General features: G+C 40.1%; 1 protein-coding gene across 3 annotated transcripts; it reads right to left on the bottom strand.

The window, feature by feature from the left end:
* Positions 1 to 1,421: 1,421 nt before the first annotated feature.
* igsf5b (immunoglobulin superfamily, member 5b) lies at positions 1,422 to 18,469 on the bottom strand. 3 transcript variants are annotated; one of them, XM_020094889.2, is made up of 10 exons: positions 18,292 to 18,429; positions 16,506 to 16,570; positions 13,904 to 14,221; positions 9,752 to 9,879; positions 8,887 to 9,052; positions 8,115 to 8,246; positions 5,014 to 5,038; positions 3,697 to 3,785; positions 2,938 to 3,002; positions 1,422 to 1,784 (listed from the first exon to the last, which is right to left on the bottom strand). In XM_020094889.2, the coding sequence occupies exons 2-10, from the start codon at positions 16,552 to 16,554 to the stop codon at positions 1,674 to 1,676; spliced, it is 1,083 nt and encodes a 360-aa protein (XP_019950448.2). In that variant the 5' UTR covers positions 16,555 to 16,570; positions 18,292 to 18,429; the 3' UTR covers positions 1,422 to 1,673. The 3 variants fall into 3 exon arrangements, with proteins under 3 accessions (XP_019950448.2, XP_019950449.2, XP_019950450.2); XM_020094890.2 differs by having other exon boundaries at positions 13,904 to 14,218; XM_020094891.2 differs by lacking the exon at positions 2,938 to 3,002 and having other exon boundaries at positions 18,292 to 18,469.
* Between the last annotated feature and the right edge of the window lie 266 nt (positions 18,470 to 18,735).

Raw genomic sequence — 18,735 nt, 5'->3', positions numbered from 1 at the left:
ATGGTTTCTGAGCTGAGAAAAATAACACATGGAAATTAGTTTTTGTTTTTTTCCGCAGGACAGAAAAGCGATGGGCACGTCATCTTTTTAATGCATGCCAACTCCTTTAATAACAGCCGTGCTGCTGAAACTATACAATGTCTGGCAGCTTCATAAACCTCCACCTCCACTCAGCTCCATCTTTTACTATTATGAAATGCAAATGTTATGTCACCACTTCACGCAGAGATAAATCAGATACTCCTAGCATTAATACATGGAGCCACTTCGCTCTCACTGCACCGCCGGTCACGCAGAGTTAATGTGCACTCCAGCCTTTACCACTGATGCTGCCTTTTATAACCATTTCCTTTCCATGCCTGTGGAAATTAATTGAGTCTGAGATGACACGACATATGAAATGGAAAAAAAGGTACATAAGCTGCACTGAAACCAGGACCAAAATGATGGAACTGGCAGCCGAACTAAATCCTGGTGAGGTATTGTTGGAGGAGATTCAAGATATTCTTCCTGTTCAGTCTGTGATGGACTGAGGGTAGACACATATAAGAGAAAATCATTTGTTTATTAAAAAAAATACCCATAAACATCTATGACATCAATCAACATAAAACAGCTCAGTTCAATTCCACTTTTTTCTGTCCGATTACCTGCGGATAAGATTTCTAGGTAATTACTGAGGATGATCTGAGGGCGTCGTCCATAACAGAAGGTTTAAATAGTTACATGATTAGATTCTTTAAAGAAAACTAGAATGTCACTCAGTTAAGTCCATATCTCCGCTAAGGTCCAGTCACCTTATGAAACCACATTTCAATTTTATTTGAATATGCACCAAATGGGTACAGTCATAAATAGTCAGTCCTAAGAAATCAACGAACATGTTTTAAAAAATGAAATGTTAAAGAAAGTGAAGAACATTTCCTGGATCCACCCCCTGATCTGGATTTACTTCCCTGACCCAACCCCCCCACTAACATTCGTAGTGCCCTAATTTTTGCTCACAAGCCAACCAAGATACAGACAGAGGTGAAAACATAACCTCCTGGTTTATTACTAAATTATTTATATATTTGATCGTTTTTTAATAGCGATACTGTACTAATTAGCCTTTTGGAGTAACAGCAGGTATTTTGGGGCTTCTGTCTGACACTTTTAAAGTCAGTCTGGTTTGGAGTCAAATGTCTCTCCATATATAAAAAGTGAGACTTTTTGTGGATGTGTTTTGTCTAGATGCCATTTTAGCTATTAGATTATGAATAAGGATACTGAAAGGCTGTTAACCTGCAGGCAACCCAAACATTATTGGTCAAACTAGAAATGGTTACCAGAAAAAATCTGGCCCATAAATCTACAGAGTCTACATAATCACATGCACAATCTGTTAATAGAGATTATGAGGTAATTAAAAGCCAACAAGCTAAAGAAACAAATCAAAAACATTTATTGAAGATACTATGTTATGTTGTTACAAACAATTCACTGGAAAATACAAAAGATATAGCTTCATAAAATCTGTATGCTGTATTCATTTAGTATTAACCTTAAGCTTTACAAAAAGTATAACCATACAAACACTGGTGAATTGTCCAGTTGTGAATATGGTTAATCTTAATAATCTAAAAATGCTTTATTCATTGACACCATATGTATTACATCATAATAAAATATATTCAAACTGTGGTAATCCTCCTGACATTCACAGGGTTTTCCTCTGACGTACTCGCCTGGCCTTGGCTCTCACTGTGCAGAGACGTGCTGCTGGAGTGCACGACATCAGGGACCTGTAGGACATCATCAAATTTAATTCTCAGGAACACAGTCACCGGAGAAGGCTGCAAACTTAAGAGACGCCTTTTTTCTTTGTCTGTCGAATTAATGCTGCTGCATCAACGTACAAACGGAAAGGACCATGTCTTGTCTGTATGTCCGTTCCGAGCTACTGTAGAAACATGGCAAAGCACAGTGGTGTCTGTGGAGTCAAGACCCGCTGCTCACTATGTAAATATATAGGGCTAATTTTAACATAACAAAAGTACTAGCGATTTTAATTAAAAGTGGTTACACAGTCACTATAACATAGTTATGAGAATTATATCCCATTTTCACAAATAGATTCTCATCCTTTCTACACCCTGCCCTCTAACAATCCAGCCCTGAAAGGTTTGCATGCTCTGGAAGATCGCTATTGTCTTTAAAGGCCTCGCTTTAAAGTGTGTTGTCCTCCTCCCTCAGTACTTCCAGATAAGGTAATCCTATTGATTCATTACTACAGAGACAGCGGATCAGAGCTGAACTATTGACCTTGTGTCCGAGCTGCTCAACAACATGGTCAATTGTGAGAGGAAACTAGATAAACCAGTCCACAAGAGTGCAGTTTCACATTTCATTATTAGACACCAGGATACACAGGTATCAATACAGTAAAGTTATCCAAAATCAATGTGGAAAGTCAGGCCCACAAAACTATCTCTGGCGCAATTACCTCATCAACATTGACATGTCAGGATCATGTAAAGGATATGAGAATATTTACAAAATACATAAAGACAGATTTTTCTCAATTTGCGGGTCAGGTTTTCAGTTTAGTCCTTCATGTACGCCTGTAGATCATCACAAGATTCAGATCATGTGCTACAATAATGGTGCCGCCACTCAGAGGACGCAATGCGAAGAGCATTGTGTGGAAATCTACCAATTTGGATTCACACAGCGGTGGATGATTTGAATTGTGTGACATGAGGCCGGCTGAGGTGAGACAGAGCAGCAGTGCAGCTCTCTTCTGTTCTCATCAACGTGAGAGGAGCTATAGCAGGAAGTCCATCTGCGGAATGACTGGACGCATTATTCAGCTTGGGTTGATTCCGTCTCTCTCAATCTTTCGCTTCCCCTTTCTCTCTTTTTCTCTCTCTCTCTCTCTTTCTCTCTCTGCCTTACCTTGTGAAAGCTGGCAAAGTCCATCTTTCTACGAATTTCCATGATTAGCTCACTGTAATCTGCATCTGCAGGGTGAGAAACATCAGTTTAGCCTGATCTAACCTTGCAGCCCTTCTGACCAGCTACAGCCCACTTTGGACTCAAAGTGCACCTCAGCAAAACAGCAAGAAATCAGGTGAATTAGTGGCTCAGAGGTCTGGGATGTGTGCAAAATAAAGCCTGTCCCTTTAAAAAATAATTTGAAATTGGTAATAAATATAATTTGCATGAAACCAGCTTATTATGTGGTTTGTTGCTGCTTAATTGATTAATTATTCGATGAAAGCCAATTGTAAGTACCTGGCCCACTGGTTTGACCTAGTTTGTGATCTGTAAAGTTGACAATATGTTACTACTCTGACAAAACAAGCTTAAACCATTTAAACCACGCTACAGTGTTCCCAGATGGTTGGCTCTCTGTGCAAATTAGATTATTGAAATGTGACCAAGCTGTTCAATGCAACACAGGGAACATGTCTGCATAAGTTAACCGAAGATTCGGTGCCTCGTCAGGTAATTGTTGATTAATAGGTAATAAATATGAAACAATATTATTAAAAACCTCAGCAGAATTATTGCGTTGTGTGTTAAAATCACCAAACTGTGCAGTTCAGCAATACCCTAATATACCTCTGACAATATATTGGTAATATTGGTGTTTTCAACAGTTTTGAAATTTGATTTATAGTATTTATAGTAAACTATGTGTTGCTTACTCACCTGTGGGGTTCTCATTAGAATATCCCAAGTTGACCTTCCCCTTCGTCACCTCAGCAACCGGTCCTCTCCCAACCGCTGATTGGTCGAACCTGCAAATGCACAAAAAACGTCCAATGGAGAAGATAACCTTTAGCTGACATATGGCAGGGCCACTTAATCTGAGACCACGATGTGTCCACAAACATTTTTCCTTCCTCCCAGAGCTGCAGCATTGGGCGGCTGCATTGTTGCAAAATGAACATCATCATCATTTTTCATTGCGTTTTATTAGACCTAACCCAAGAGCTCAACTCTCACGTCAATGTGCTCAATGGAAAAGCTATAAAATTAATTTCAGCTGAACGAGAAATGCTGACAAATACAAAGCAGAATGTATCTTCTTCTGAAACGAGCTAATGACCATTGGGATCTTAATCACTTTGTGACTAAATGTAATAGCTTTTTAATGCATGTTATTTCAAATTTATGTCTTCATGTTTAATCTATAATGAGAAACAATAAAAATACATTCGTTCTCAGAAAGAAGTTATACGAATTGATTAAAATTCAAAATGAGTCTGAATTTTATGGTAGCTTACGTTAAAGGTGGGGTTAGCTATAGATTGGTGGTTCGGCTTGGCAATGCACACGCATGGAATTTGGATGGTGGAGCCTCTGAGGGAGCAGTGAAGGGAGAGGTGTATTTGTTTTGGTCTTGTGTTCGATTATCAACAGTTGTTCCCCACAATCACTTACCCCACCTTTAATGGAGATCAATACATCCAGGACATGTCTCTGCTGCTGTAACAGATTACTGTCAGCTTTTTTCCCTCATTTTCACTTAAGACTTCACAGTTGAGCTGCTTTTCTGCTGAAATTCAGGAGAATTTGATGTGTGGGCACAGCAGAGGATCCCCCGCTGGAGTGTGGGGGTCGATGACACTTCTAACTTGTGAGAGACAAAAATGAAAAAAACTAACAAAAAACAAATGTCTCCTGGTACGCAGAAGACACGGACGAAATGTCCAGAGAGTATGTGTTGATAAAAGCTGACGACAGTGTCGTGGTGCTTTAAAAGTTATCTCTGCAGCAGAGTTAATACGTCGGCTCCTGCCTCTACCTGCGGCACCCGGCTGCTCCACCTCTCGCCTGAGTAAAGTGGAGTATCTATTGCTGTTGTGAATGGGTCTGTGCAGAGAACCTCCAGCATCCAATTCTCAGAATTTTACCCTCAGGTCATGTCTGAAAACAGCTATAGTAAAGAAAATCCAAGTTTTTCATTGTTTAAAAAAGACCTATAAAGCAGGAGAAGTGGAAGAAAAAGGTTTTCAGTCTCACCATGCAGGCTCCTGTGGGCTTGGATCTGAAAGGTAAAAAGAAAATGAGGCATTAAGTTTCCAGAACTATTATGAGCTATCGTCTGCTAACTTTATTATTCTCACTGCATCGACAACAGAACCATTGTGCTGGCTCACTGCATCTACAGCGATATGAAACACTAAATGTCCCGCTGTTTATCAGTTTTGGGTTCTGCACTAATATCACAGCCTCCAGTCAGTTTGCAATTCAACAGTGAAAGCTGGAGCTGAGTGTTGATGAGTTTTGTAACGTGGCTTTGTTGTTGTCTTTGCGAAAGGTCCCCCTGGCCACGGAAAACACACACCAATATAACAATGCTGCAGATGGTGCTTGCCCCAGGAGATATATAAACTCTTACAGGGGGAGAAATAGCCTTTGTCGTTATATTTTAAATCCCTGCTGTCATGCTAGCCAAAGTCTTTGAGGGTGACTATATTAGATCCCTTCTATTTTTCCAATATTTTCAAAGCATACATTACTCTCCATTGAGATGGATTACCCAAAGAAAAGATCAGTGACTTGGAAGGGAGCCACATTGTAAAAAATCCTCACGAAGTTAATTTCTCTTGCTCAGGGGTGTTTTATTAAAAGCTATGAGACTGAAGTAAGGACGGTGATGTGCACGGTATTAGAAGTTTCAGGTACAGACACAAACCTGGCACACCTGCTTTCTGATAATCCCTCAGCACTAAACCATGGCCATGATTTGCAATGGTCCAGAATCAGTCACAGGGATTACACCGACTTTTAAATGTGTGACTCAGGGCCACTTTTTTGTTATCTCACACAAACAGGCCTCCGCCGCCTCCTTGCGCTAGAACAACGATCCCCTCGGAGATGGCAGTCCAGAAACATCTCTGCACCCTCCTGCTTTCCTGGCCAGACTATTTTACAACATCACACCACCTCCAGAGCCTGCCTGGGTATCGACCGTCCTGCTTGGAAACTTGACAAGTGGTCCCTCCACATCACAAATATTCCTTCCAAGTCTTGAGCTCTAAAAGAGTTGCAGTAAAACTGTCTCATGGTGTGGTGAGTTTAAACCTTATTAATGGGTTTATACCATTTCCTGACCCACGCAGGACCCGGAGGGCTGTGAAGAAAGAGTTGGTCCTGCTTTAGTCACCTCTCAACTTAAAAACAAAGATTCAACGTGTTTGAATTAAAGGAATAGTTCAACACTTGGGGAATAATGCTCATTTGTTGTGCATAAACCTAAGAATAGAAATGACAACTGAGATATCCGTTTATTAAAATGAAATAAACCTGTATTCTCTCAAATGATGAGGAGAATGCAATTTCACTGTTTGTAAAAACCATTCGATTTCTATAGAAGTCTCTGAGAAAATGACTCATACTTAAGGAGTTTATGGTCTTAATCGGTAGTTTTCTTTAACGATGTTTACTTTGTAAATTATGGTCCCATTTAGTGTAGATGATAAAGTGTGGTATGCAGAAGGGTGTGGATACCGTGTGAGGAGCACATGAATGCACAATAACAGCAGCATGGTGTGCAGGTGACATGTGTTTGTGTTCTCTGAAAGACGTCAAACCCCAGTCATGTTTACATCGCTCTCTGATATGGAGCCATCACACTTCATAGATGTAGCTCAATGGTTTATAGGGACGGACTGAGCACAGATGAAAATACACATGGAGAGGGTGTGACTTAATTCTCTGCTCAGGATACCATAACTGCATTATATCCTGATATTGAAAATAGTTGTCAGCTGCTAAACTAATGTTTAAAGCCTTTATGTATAACTTTTATTCTCCTCATCAAATCTTTGCCAAAAATCGTGCATGATGCTGTGTGTCAGTGGGTATATTCAAACATACAGACTCATCTGGAGGGAACGTGGTGTCAGGATCTCTCTTCTGTCAGTGTACCAACAATCCTTTTAGCAAACAGGTTGATAGTCTGCTCAAGATCTTATTTCCCTCTAAACACCTTTCAACTCCTCCTCATATTTCAATGTCCTTCATCAGACTGTCTCAGTGTCGCGGCTAACAAAGACGGAGACATAGTCCCTTCCTTTATACAAGGCAAGCTCACTCAAATGATTATTTTACCATAACAATCTTACACCATCTACATCTAACACCTGCAGTGAAAAGATTACTGGTCTTAATCTGGTGGAACGACTCTCAGCGTATTGTTTTAGTATTTCAAATATTTCATATATTTCGTATTATTTAGGTACAAATTAAATTACCCAAAATATCGAAATATATCTCAGATTTTGTGACTTATTGTTTTCTGTGGAGGTTCCACAATCACGTTCTGATGCCTGAGAAAAACTAAACGGGGGAATGGGCACGTTTGGACCTTGAGTGTTTAGTTGTGATGAGTGTCCACATTCAGAAATTAAACTGGCTTTTTGAGGGTTAAGACCTCAGTGGGGGGATGTAGCGACAAAACTTGCCCTGTTAACTGAAACTAATGTGTCATGGCCAGGCAGTGTTTTCATGGCAGTGGAAGAACGACACCAGCTTCTAAACTGAATATTGTTATTATTACATATTTATGTATTTATACATAGAAAAACATTGTAAAGCTTTTCAACATGCTGAGTCTGACTGTCTGAATGCTCTGAGAGAAGTCAGACTGCATGAAAAGATACCCTGCACATGCAGCGCTGCCGCAAATGTCTTAACTAGTATGTTATTTCCAATAATACCCACAATACTGTGTAAATTGTGGTGACTAACTATAAAGATGTTTTATGGTGTTTTTAGTGTGTATTTTGTGGTATTTAACTGTAAAAATACTGCAAAGAGTAACAGTGTGCCTTGTGGTTCCTTCCTGTCTTGATTAGTCATACACACGCGTACCTCCGTGACCTCTTTGATGCTGCTGTTTCCAGAGAAGTTACGCTTTCTGCTGACAACTAATGTTCCGCCTTTGTCAGAAAAAAATATAGTGTGCCCTTGGTGAAGGCCAGCACGGGGGGGCCGTGCCAAGTCACAGCATGTAACCACCCATCTTCTTCATTATCACAGTTTCTTTAAGGGAAAGATGTAGGAGGAGGTGACATTCAATTCACCTGGAGCAATTTAAGGAAGAGAAAAGTGCCTACTTGCTCGTCTCCTCTGTCTGTACCAGAGGACAATGCAGATGCCGAGCAGGAGGAGCAGCAGAAGAGCAGAGAGGGTGGCAGTCACCGCCAGCAGGACCGTGCAGTCATCATCTTCCTGCACCACCTCTGCAACTGAGGAGTGAAGGTCACGTCAGTGTTGTGGTAAACAAAATGCTGAAGCTAGTGTTGTGACTTTGCAATTCAATTACAGATTTGCGGACACAGTGTAAAGAAAGCTTTGTTTGATATCCTGTTTTCATTTGCAGTGGCAGGCGAAAGAGAGAAACACTTCTGTCGTGTGGAGTTGAAGAAAATGTTACAGCGACAGCTACAAATGGAAAACGATGTTTGTATTTTACAAGCTGTGGTGCCACCAATGAGCCGATGCTATTCCACACTGCTCTTCAATAATAATGCTGAGTTATGATTCACCAGCTTCCCCAAAAAGAAAAGTAAATCATGTTCACGAATTACCAGTGACCCATACAAACAGTGGAAGGAAAAAACAAAGCACTCGCTAACTGGCTAGTAGTTTGTTTTCTCCTTCATCATACGTCATTTGACCTGTAAGTTATTGCAGAGACAAAGTCACAGGTAAAGCAAATATGATGCAATTAAAAGGCCACCCTTAAATGGAACATCCCATTACCTTGAATAGAATTTGGGATTTTTCTGAGAAAATAATGGATAATGTACATAAGTCAAAGACATTTTAATGGAGAATTGTTATGTGTAATGTGAAACATGGTGAAATACAGTGTTCCAGTCTCACCCACTGTCAGACGGACGCCGCTCTTCAGTGGCGTGACGAGGGCAGACACGAAGACCAGACATTCCACACGAGAGCTCTTTGCCGCCATCACACTGAGGTTGCTGCTCACAGTGAAGAGGCTCTTCCCCGACTCTTCACTGCTGATGTTGTAATCAGCCTGGCTCACCTCCACACCACCCCCCACAGAGAGAGGAGCATTATCATTTACTGTTTATTCTAATCAGGATGTCTGCTCTCACGGACCAGAGTTATCCAGGAAATACTCGACACATTTTTGCTGAATAGGACTGATGATGCAGGGCTGGTGTGTATCTCTCTGCCATATTTTCTTAAATTGTAAACGAGAAGTTAAAGGAAGCTCCGCTCTTTGAAGGTGATAGACAGTATTACTCCCTCTCTGTTCAGAGGCGGGACAGGGAATCCTACTAAATGACATGATTTGCTGACATTTGGGATATTTGCAATAGTTCACACAAGAACTTTTCAGATAAACAACATTATAATTCTTTGATTTTGTCGTGACCAGATTATTTTTGAATTGTAATGCAGATTGATAATCCTCCATATTAGCCATAAAATGAAGGTGAGAGTATTAGCTAGAATTGTTCTTGACCAACTATTCCATTCTAAATGGTTTTTAATATGAAATACCTTTCTAAATTCATAAAGTGTGAATGCAGTTATTTATGCAGCTTAAATTCAATACATTGTCTCAAAAGGTTTTTACAATCTTTGCAACATATGAAATAATCTATCCTCAGACCTGCAGTTTGAACAATGTGTATTATATGAATAAAGAGAATATGATCCATTTCAATATAGAGCAGATAATGATATGCGTGTCTGTCTTCAGTTATGTAGTTACCTTCTTGTCATTCACCTGCCAGTACAGACTGGGTTCAGGGTACCATCCTGCTGCTTGGCATTCAAATATCACTGACTGCCCCTTGAAAGCCAACATGTTGTCCCCTGAGACTTTGATGATGCCCTTTTCTGCAAGCAGAGGAAAATACATTAACAAATTAGAATTTTGTACATTTTTTAAGCGCCTGCATACATGTGAAGTTTATGCATGCCTGTATATTCCTGTTGATGCATGTGTTTACATTTAACAGATTTTTATCATCAGTCACCTTCATGTAGCTGCATGCATGTATGTTTATCTCTCTGTTGTCTGGTGAATACTTTTCTTTTTCCCGCTTCATTTTCCGCCCTTGCAACCAAATAAGCCATTTAAGGCCCCTGAGAAATACAGTATCTCATATGTGAGGTCTATTGTCTGGCAGAATGAAAGCTGGTGGAGGCCACAGACAATTGCTATAGACAGAAAGATAATTACAGGAGCTTCACTGCTTTGTCGAAGCGAAGGACATGCCCAAGTTGATTTCGGTTCAAATCCTCCGACGTTTTGTGCACATTATTGGCCGTCCCTTTTCTCCAGCTGCCTTTATTTAATGCCTGATTTGATGTCATAAACATTGTCCCGTCCAATTCTTGACAGCGCCCGTTTATGATTGTGGACTCCAGCTGCTCTCAGAGAACCTCGGGACAGGCGAGTAAAGGTTGGCGAGGAACCAGCAGCCTTATTTGCACTGACTGGGGGGGGGGCATCATGGCTGATTGATACATCTGAATGGAAAATGAATGTCAGCTCTACCTCCCAAAGCTCCACTCTAAGTGATCTAAATTTTCATAAGGGTTGTTAATTACTGCAGGGAGATTTCTCCGGGCTGCAGTGGCGAGCTGTGTGAAGTAGGGAATCTCCAGCTAACTTTGATTTCAATGGGGAAATTGCAGGCAGCTTTTAAAGGCGGAGTTAGTGATTCTGGGGAACAACTGTTGATGTCTGAAAACAAACACTCCTCCTTTTCCTGTTGCCTCAAATGGTGGTAAATTACATGTCTCCCTTTTGTTATTTCGTTATCTTTGTTGGGGTAGCTCTAGTCTGTGGTGCATCAGTACTTAGCATTTGGAGCGCTACTGTGACTACCCATGTTGCTGATTGGTAGAATTGTGTTATGCTGTCTGAGTCGGCCAGCTTATTGTTTTTCATTGCAGAGGTGTAGCAGAATTTGACAAAACGTTTACGTAGTGAAATCGCTTACCCCATCTTTAAAGGCTGGACTAGTGTGTGTCGCATGCATCTTGTGTTGTATGACAGTATATAACATGGACTTTATGTGTGGTTGCAGATTTATTCCAATTGGGATGTGGAGCACAATTCCTCTACAATTAACACATTCGCTGTTATCTGATTTATAAGACATGTGGTCATCTGCAGATCAAGTAAAAATGCTTGCGAGCACATATTGATTTGTCGAAGTGAAGGGATTCTGCATTTGAGTTTGAGTGAGCGAAGGACATAAGCATGAGGGAGGGAGCAGTGACGTTCATATTTACACCATCTTCATATTGGACAATTAAAGCAGGGAGTGTGGATGATGGCATCAAGAGTCAACCAGCCCTGTGTGGATTTGTGGCTCCGTCCCAACAGTATATTTGAGGCTGCAGTGCACAAATCACAGGCAGAGTTGCTGACTGTTAACCGGCCATGCCAGGATGCACAATTAATTCAAAGGCTGTGTCAGGGCATATGATCCTCTGCATCCAGACTGGAGGGCCTGATTCACCATACACTCCTGTTAATGGCTGCATATGTCAGTGGGGATTTGTGGCGCTGGCAGCAATGAGGGCTCTCTCAGTAATATATTGGAGGCAAAGGGTCATTGGTTTTTGTCCCCCCCCCCTCTCTTTTTGCAGAGCAAATGTTTCCAGGCAGATCTCTTTTTAGCTGAGCTCTCAGTTTGGTTTGTACCCACTGTTATTTGACTTCTTCAAAACTTGACTTAAAAGAACTGCAACGCTATCCATACATCTTTCAAAATAAAGTTAGTGTGCTGGGACAACCCTTTTCACCATTTTAAACCTTCATATATTTATGGGATGATAATTTACATATATAATTTAAAAATATATGAAAATAATGACTCAATATTGTCCATATACTCTCTTTTTAAGAGATACAAAAAATTGGAACTTGAATTATACCATAGGTCATTTTTAAATTGCATATTGAATTTGTTTAAACTTTCTGTTTTCTGGACTGTCATTCTCCTAATTTACACACCAATTGCTTTTTACAGTATACAGTCACTCATCTGTATCCTATGCTTGCTTTCCTTTATGGGTTGTGGGAGGTGCTGGAGCCAATCCCAACTGACATGAAGCATGAAGCGGGTTATCACAGCGATATGGAGACAAACTCCCCCACACACATAAATTCACACTTATAGTCAACTAAGAGTCTCCAATTGACCTAACCCCCCCTATCTGCATGTGTGTGGACTAGGGGAGGAAGCTGGAGTACCTGGTGAAAACTCACAAAATAAGGGAGAACATGCAAACTCCACACAGAAAGGCCAGGATTCAAACCAACAACCCTTATAGTGTGAGGTGACAGTGGCCACATCAAATCTATTTTTCTTTGGTAATCCCTGTGAGGAAAATCCTACTCCTTAAGATGCTGGTTCACACTGCAGTGCATTCAGAGCTGATTCTGTACATCTTGCAATTGTTCTGACCGGTTTTGAGTTCAACACTTTCCAGCTGGTAAGTGGAATTGAACTGATAAGTGGTGGGCCAATCAATTCACCACCTCCCACGCTGTCATTAACAATGTCACAAGAACCATCAAACATGCCCCGGTGTCTGTGGTCCACCACGCAGACCTAAATGAAGTCCTAGCCTTGATACACACCTTTATTGATCTCTCAGGTACCAAAGCAGCTGTTATTACAGCAAACTAAAAATTCTATTAAATTCACTCTGCAAACCAGCTAAAGCACTTAAATAAGACGTGTCCCTTAAATCTACTATGCTGTCTTTTTTTGTGTTATTTGTTATTTGTTATTTTTAGTGGAGACAGCAGTGTGTGGGTGTGCAACATCAGAGCTGCTACACAACCTTTGCTTCGTCCCTTCATTTACTTCTTTTTCGAACATGAACAGTTTATTTCTGCAGTTTCTCACACTGCAATGATTTTCAAGAGATGTGCCATCTGCCAAGTTTCCTTCCAGTGTGTGTGTGTGTGTGTTTGTGTGTGTGTGTGTGTGTGTGTGTGTGTGCGTACTTGTGCTAATATCTTTGTGAGGACCATTTTGAGCCTATATACCTTATGGAGAGAGGACATTTTGAGAGAGTGAGGATATTTTGGCTGTTCCTCACTTTTTCAATGAGCTGTTTTAGGGTTAAGACTTGCTTTTAGGGTTAGAGTGTAGTCGTAGATGTTGAATGGACAATATATTTTACCTCTATTCTACTCAAACTGCAGAACAGTACACATCACATTCACCCATTCTCACACGCAATTAATCTGTGTGGCGCTTTTTCTATCACAGACCATTCATACAGCCGTCAGGGGTAATTTGGGGCTCAAAATGGGAGAGCCGTCTATCAAACCATGACATTCTGGTTAGTGGATGACCCACTCTACCCCCTGTGTCAGTGCTGCCCCATCATGTGTAGTTGTAGTGGTTAAGGTTAGGGTAAGGGACTTGGGAATGCATTAAGCCAAAGAGTGTCCTCACTAAGACAGTAGTAGAAGACAATGTGTGTGTGTGTGTGTGTGTGTGTGTGTGTGTGTGTGTGTGTGTGTGTGTGTGGTCTGTATTCATATAGAGTTTTTGTAGATGACCACTCAAAGCAGTTTATAGTACAGTTCTGTCATTCATCCATTCACACACACATTCATAGATGGGCTGCACTTTCTCTATCACACATCACCCACACACTGCCGGCACAGCTGTCAGGGGTAATTTGGGGATCAGTATCTTGCCCAAGGACACGTCAGCACATGGAATGGATTGAACCGCCAACCTTCTGGTTAATGGATGACCCACAGTGCGTGTGAAATATAAACATTTCCTTACTTTCTTGATGCCAGAATAAATCACACAGATGCAATTCATACCTCTGCCTAAGTTCTCTCACACAAACACTTACACATGAACACACAGACCTTGTACGAAGAGGTCTGCTGTTTTCCTGTCGATGCCCTGAAGGTCACAGGTCACTTGTCCCTGGTTGTACCTCTCTGTGCTATTCAGGACAAACACCCAGCTGTCTCCCTTGGAGCCGGAGACTGGCTCAGCTGTCACATTAGATATGGTGGACGGCAGGACACCGTGCACCTTCGAGATGGTGAGCGCCGCTTTGCCGTTCAGCAGCCACAACATAACGGTCCACCGGGGGTTGTAGGTGCTGCAGGTAAACCGAGCTTCCTGCCCTCGCAGGACAGTCCGTGTTTCAGGTGACAGCTTCAACTGAGCTCCAGCTGCTGAAGGTCCAAACATAAACAGAAATAAACCTGGGTAACTTTAATTACATCACTTTGATGCTGAGTCTGCGAACAGATCACATCACCAGAATACCACTTATGAACAGAGCAGAAGAACCTTCAAAGGAACAGTGTGACATTTAAAGAAATTAGTTTATTTGCTTTCTTGCTGAGAATAAGATGAGACCACCTTATATTACCCTGCCTGGGGAAATACTGGCTCAGCTTCCTTTGAATCAAAGCTTAAACTTTACTTTTACCTAATTCTAGTTTTTTATTATTGCAATGGGTGGTCATAACTTGAATTTCTCTCACAGTGTTTTTATTCTTTTTTCTTTTAAGACTGTTTATTAATGTTATTTTTACCTTTGTTTTTTTCAAATTTATGAAGCACTTTGTAATTTAATTTTGAAAAGCACTATATAGATATTATTATTATTACATCTGTTTGGTAAAAAATGAAGCTACAGCTAGCTGCCAGTTAGCTTAGCAAAACGTCTGGCAAAAGCTAATTAACGTGTTACATTTTGTCAAATTCAAACATAACAAAAGTTGAAAAACAAAAGGTTGTGGTGCTATGGGAGGTTATGTAAATAACTATGAGGTTGCCTAGCAACAATATATTGTATAACTTCGTATTTCACTGAATGTGAAACATGAATAGCATTAAACCAATCTCAATTATGAGTTTGGGTATGCAAACAACACTATGTTGTAATTCCGTGACTAATCAGATTATGCACTGCAAATGAACTCCTTTTGAATACTAAATACATAAAAACCACTGTACTGATTTCCACAAATTTTTTGGAGACTTTTGAGTTGGACCTTGGTGGAGGTATGAGCTTTCTGAGTTCCATTCTAGTTTTTATTATTTTGGAGGAGACTTTGCCTGCAAGGTGAAGGAAAAGCATAAATATGGAGGAGACTCAGTGACCAGTAAGTCGACAGATTCACTCAGTTTGTTCAGACGCCCGGAAAAACTGAAGAATTCAGTGATGTTGTTTTATTCATCGCTTTATGAGCCAAATGAGGGTGAAAAATTCAGAGGAGGATGTTGGCTCTTTGTCTGATGTAGAAATCAGAGTCTTGCCAGAGGATCAAGTGTGTGTCACTTATAGAGAACCTTATCAGCACAATCAAGACCTGGAGAGCAAGTGAAAGTAAGAGTGCAGAGAGAAATTAAATAGATCTGAAAGGGATGAAGAGACAAATGACAGAGAATGATGAAACCACTCCAGACCCATCTGTTTCTTAAAGCTGCTGTCAAGACGAAGATGGCTGATTGGCTGCGTGGAATGAATGAGGGTAAACAAGTTTTCAGGTTTCAAGTTTATTAGTCAAATGTAAGTTAACAGTAAAAAGAAAGGTGTGTGACGAGAAGGACAGGTCAGCTCAGCAATAATGATAGCAATGTCATAGAGAATAAAAAGTAAGATAGAGAAAGAAGAAATTGAAAAAAGGACATTTAAAGCAAGAGCTGAATATGGAATTAAGAGTATACTGTGTATACTATATAAATGTATGTTTATACAGTTATTGCACATTTTCCAGAGGCGAACCAGGATTTATGAGAAAATACTGACAAAAAGATAGAAAAACATGTGTGGCTGTCACTGCAGGGTTTTTACAGTAACCTACAGACATCTATAAAGATATAATGGTCACATGATGGGGGCTAAAATAATCGACATGGAAACATTCATAACCAAGTATCCACTTACACACACAGAGCCACACATCCTCAATTACAATCGTGCAAGTCTGTGTGGCTTTCTGTTGCAGAAAAATGAAGGAGATGTGGAATTAACATTAATGGCGAACTGTGAAATATGACATAACATGTTTATGCCACAGCAGTGCAGGGTGATGTATCATTTGTTTGTGGGGCGAGATAACTGTGTTACCTTCTACAGCTAGCGGTGCAGACTCATAAATGATGCATATGTTTAGGAAATTAGGTCTGAGAAATATGTAGGCCAGCCTATACAGCTATTTCTTTTCCTTGCAATCAGAGAAAAGTGACTAATGAGCAGCATTTGTGCAGGGTGCTTTTGGGACCATTAACCAGTGACTGGCAACAGACTGGCAACATCATACTATTAACTAAATAGGCGGCCATTTTGGAGAAAATGAATTGTTTAGTCCAGATTGATTGTCTGTGGGTTTAATCTGAAGGGTTCCACCATTAAACACACCACAGCACTGAATCAAGCTGTTAATACACACATATTACAGTCCTCTGTGATACATCACCAACCAAGGAACCTGCTGTATTCATCACCTTGGATCCAGCACGAGAGTAGCAGCACCAACAGATGAACCACCATCATTCAACGCTGGAAGGCCCTGAAATGAGAGTTGTTAAATTATTACCTCTGTGAATGAGGTAATGTTTTCATTGGCATTTGTTTGTTGGTTTGCAAGATTACTCAGAAGCTACCTAACCGATTTCCATTAAATTGTGTGAAGGGGTGGAGTGAAGGGCCCACTAAATTTTGGAGTGGATCTGGATAAACAGGCTGATATTTTTTTTCTTTCTTTAACATGACAAGATACGATGTCCGCCTTGTTGGAGGTATGTGCTCGCTGCATGACTTTCCACATCCAAGAACCATAGTTGATTATAATCTCAGGTTTTTAGCCCTGTTAGTCACATGGATCCATGGATGACGGTGTTAGTCCTTTGGCTCACTCCAGACTTAAAAATCTTATTAACCATCAGACACACTGCCAATAAATGTGGTGCAGGTGCCAACGTTGCCATTAGGATATGCCTTCATGAATTTGATAATCCCCTTAGCTGCTCTCATTCAAAGTTTTCGCTTAAGCTGTGAGATATCTCAACATGTAGAGGAGGGACTGGCTCAAAAGTGTATTCAGGTATTAATGTTTCTCAATGATAAATATGATTGTCAGTCAATGCTTTGCTTTATCCTGTGGAACCAGAATCATGATTATGTTTGTGGTTTTAATTCAAATGTCTCAACAACTACTAGATGGTTTTGAAGTGATTTTATTGATGTCCCTTTGTCATGTTTTCATTGAGCACAATCAAAGGTCAAAAGGTTAATTTTCAAACATCTTAGTTCATGAAATTCATTTATATTTAGTGACTGACATCAGCGTCAGTTCAGTCACTGCTGATACGGCCGCACATGCATCTTCTGTTTGTTTGCACATGTTTAACAACTTTCTTATCCTTTACATATATTGGTATTAACATTACGTTTTTCAAAAGAGATCCAAAGAAAATACTTATAGGTCAAGTAATGGATCCTATTCGTGAAATTTAAAATAATCTTGGTAATTGTGATCTTAATTCGTGCATTCGTGCCTTTTAAAACACAACCAAATTCAGGTTTTACCTAAAGTTACGTACATCAAAACAAGAGATGAAGAGACAAAGCAATTTACAGCAAATATTGCATAAACTTCAACAATGTTAAACATCATCTGTTGTATATTTCTTGACACAAACAGGACTGTTCAAGCACCAGCACTCTTAATTTTGTTGTATTAAGTACAATGCAATTACAATAAAAGCTTTCTATTCTATTCTATGGAATCCATATTGTGTACTCTCTGATCACTACCACACATAGAGGATATTTTTATATTGACAAAGTGGAAGGAAGTCAAAACAGTAGGAATATGATGACATTTTCTGGATCTCGAGGGAACCCTAGCATTACTTTATACAAGCTGGAGCTTTTCAGTGGATATCTGGGGCAGACAATGTAATTTAGGTAATTTAAGAATTACAATGTTCCCTGCAGCTGTAAACAAAGGGCTTTAGTTTCCTATAATGAAAGAAAAGATGGAATTTTAATAATAAAACTCCTGAGCTTTCTTTGTTTTATCATAAAGAGAAGAAAAGTTTTTTAGTTCAAAAACTAAACATTAACCTTGTATTTTCTGTCATTTATAAAATGAAAACACTAAGGTAACCAGTAACCAGATTGAGATGTTCGATCCTCTATAAAAAGCAACATCTCTTACATACAACTGAAGCTTGTCTTACGTTTAAAATGAAAAACATTCGATTTATCTGTGTGTGTTCGACTCACCTCAGTCCAATGTGTGTGTGGATGAGCAACTAGTGTCACACACAGTAGATACATGTCAACAATGCTGCTTCTTCCTCATGTCTGGTCCTCAGCCATGTCAACCCAAAAACTGTCCTGTTAAATATTAGCAGTCAGAGCAGGGGACTTTGTCCTCTGTAGATGTAAAAGTACACAGAGTGACTCACACTGCAAACAATGCCCCCTGTAAGTCCCCCTACGTCCCAGGGGCCCTGCGACCAGGCCCCCACCCTCTTCACAAGTGAGGATTTGACATCAACACATATCGAGTCTATAAAAGTAAAAATACATCAAAAATTCTGTTCAGTCCTGATTTTCCTTGATATCTATTGATCTGTTTGTTATTTGAGTTTCAGTTTTTGAACACTTGAGTTTGTTTGCCAGAGTATTTCTTCGACCAGTGCTTTTTAACTCGCTAAACTTTCT

Source organism: Paralichthys olivaceus, chromosome 11 (assembly GCF_024713975.1).
Source record: "Paralichthys olivaceus isolate ysfri-2021 chromosome 11, ASM2471397v2, whole genome shotgun sequence".
Lineage (NCBI taxonomy): Eukaryota > Metazoa > Chordata > Actinopteri > Pleuronectiformes > Paralichthyidae > Paralichthys > Paralichthys olivaceus.
This window is presented reverse-complemented; position numbering and strand designations above follow the sequence as displayed.

What these genes read in the sequence shown, in the direction of transcription:
- igsf5b (XM_020094889.2), bottom strand. Translation starts at nt 16,554, where the DNA reads ATGATGGTGGTTCATCTGTTGGTGCTGCTACTCTCGTGCTGGATCCAA. An exon ending in AGCCCACAGGAGCCTGCATG is followed by an intron (nt 3,786 to 5,013) that starts GTGAGACTGAAA and finishes GTGCATTTGCAG; the next exon opens with GTTCGACCAATCAGCGGTTG. An exon ending in TTCTAATGAGAACCCCACAG is followed by an intron (nt 3,003 to 3,696) that starts GTGAGTAAGCAA and finishes CTCACCCTGCAG; the next exon opens with ATGCAGATTACAGTGAGCTA.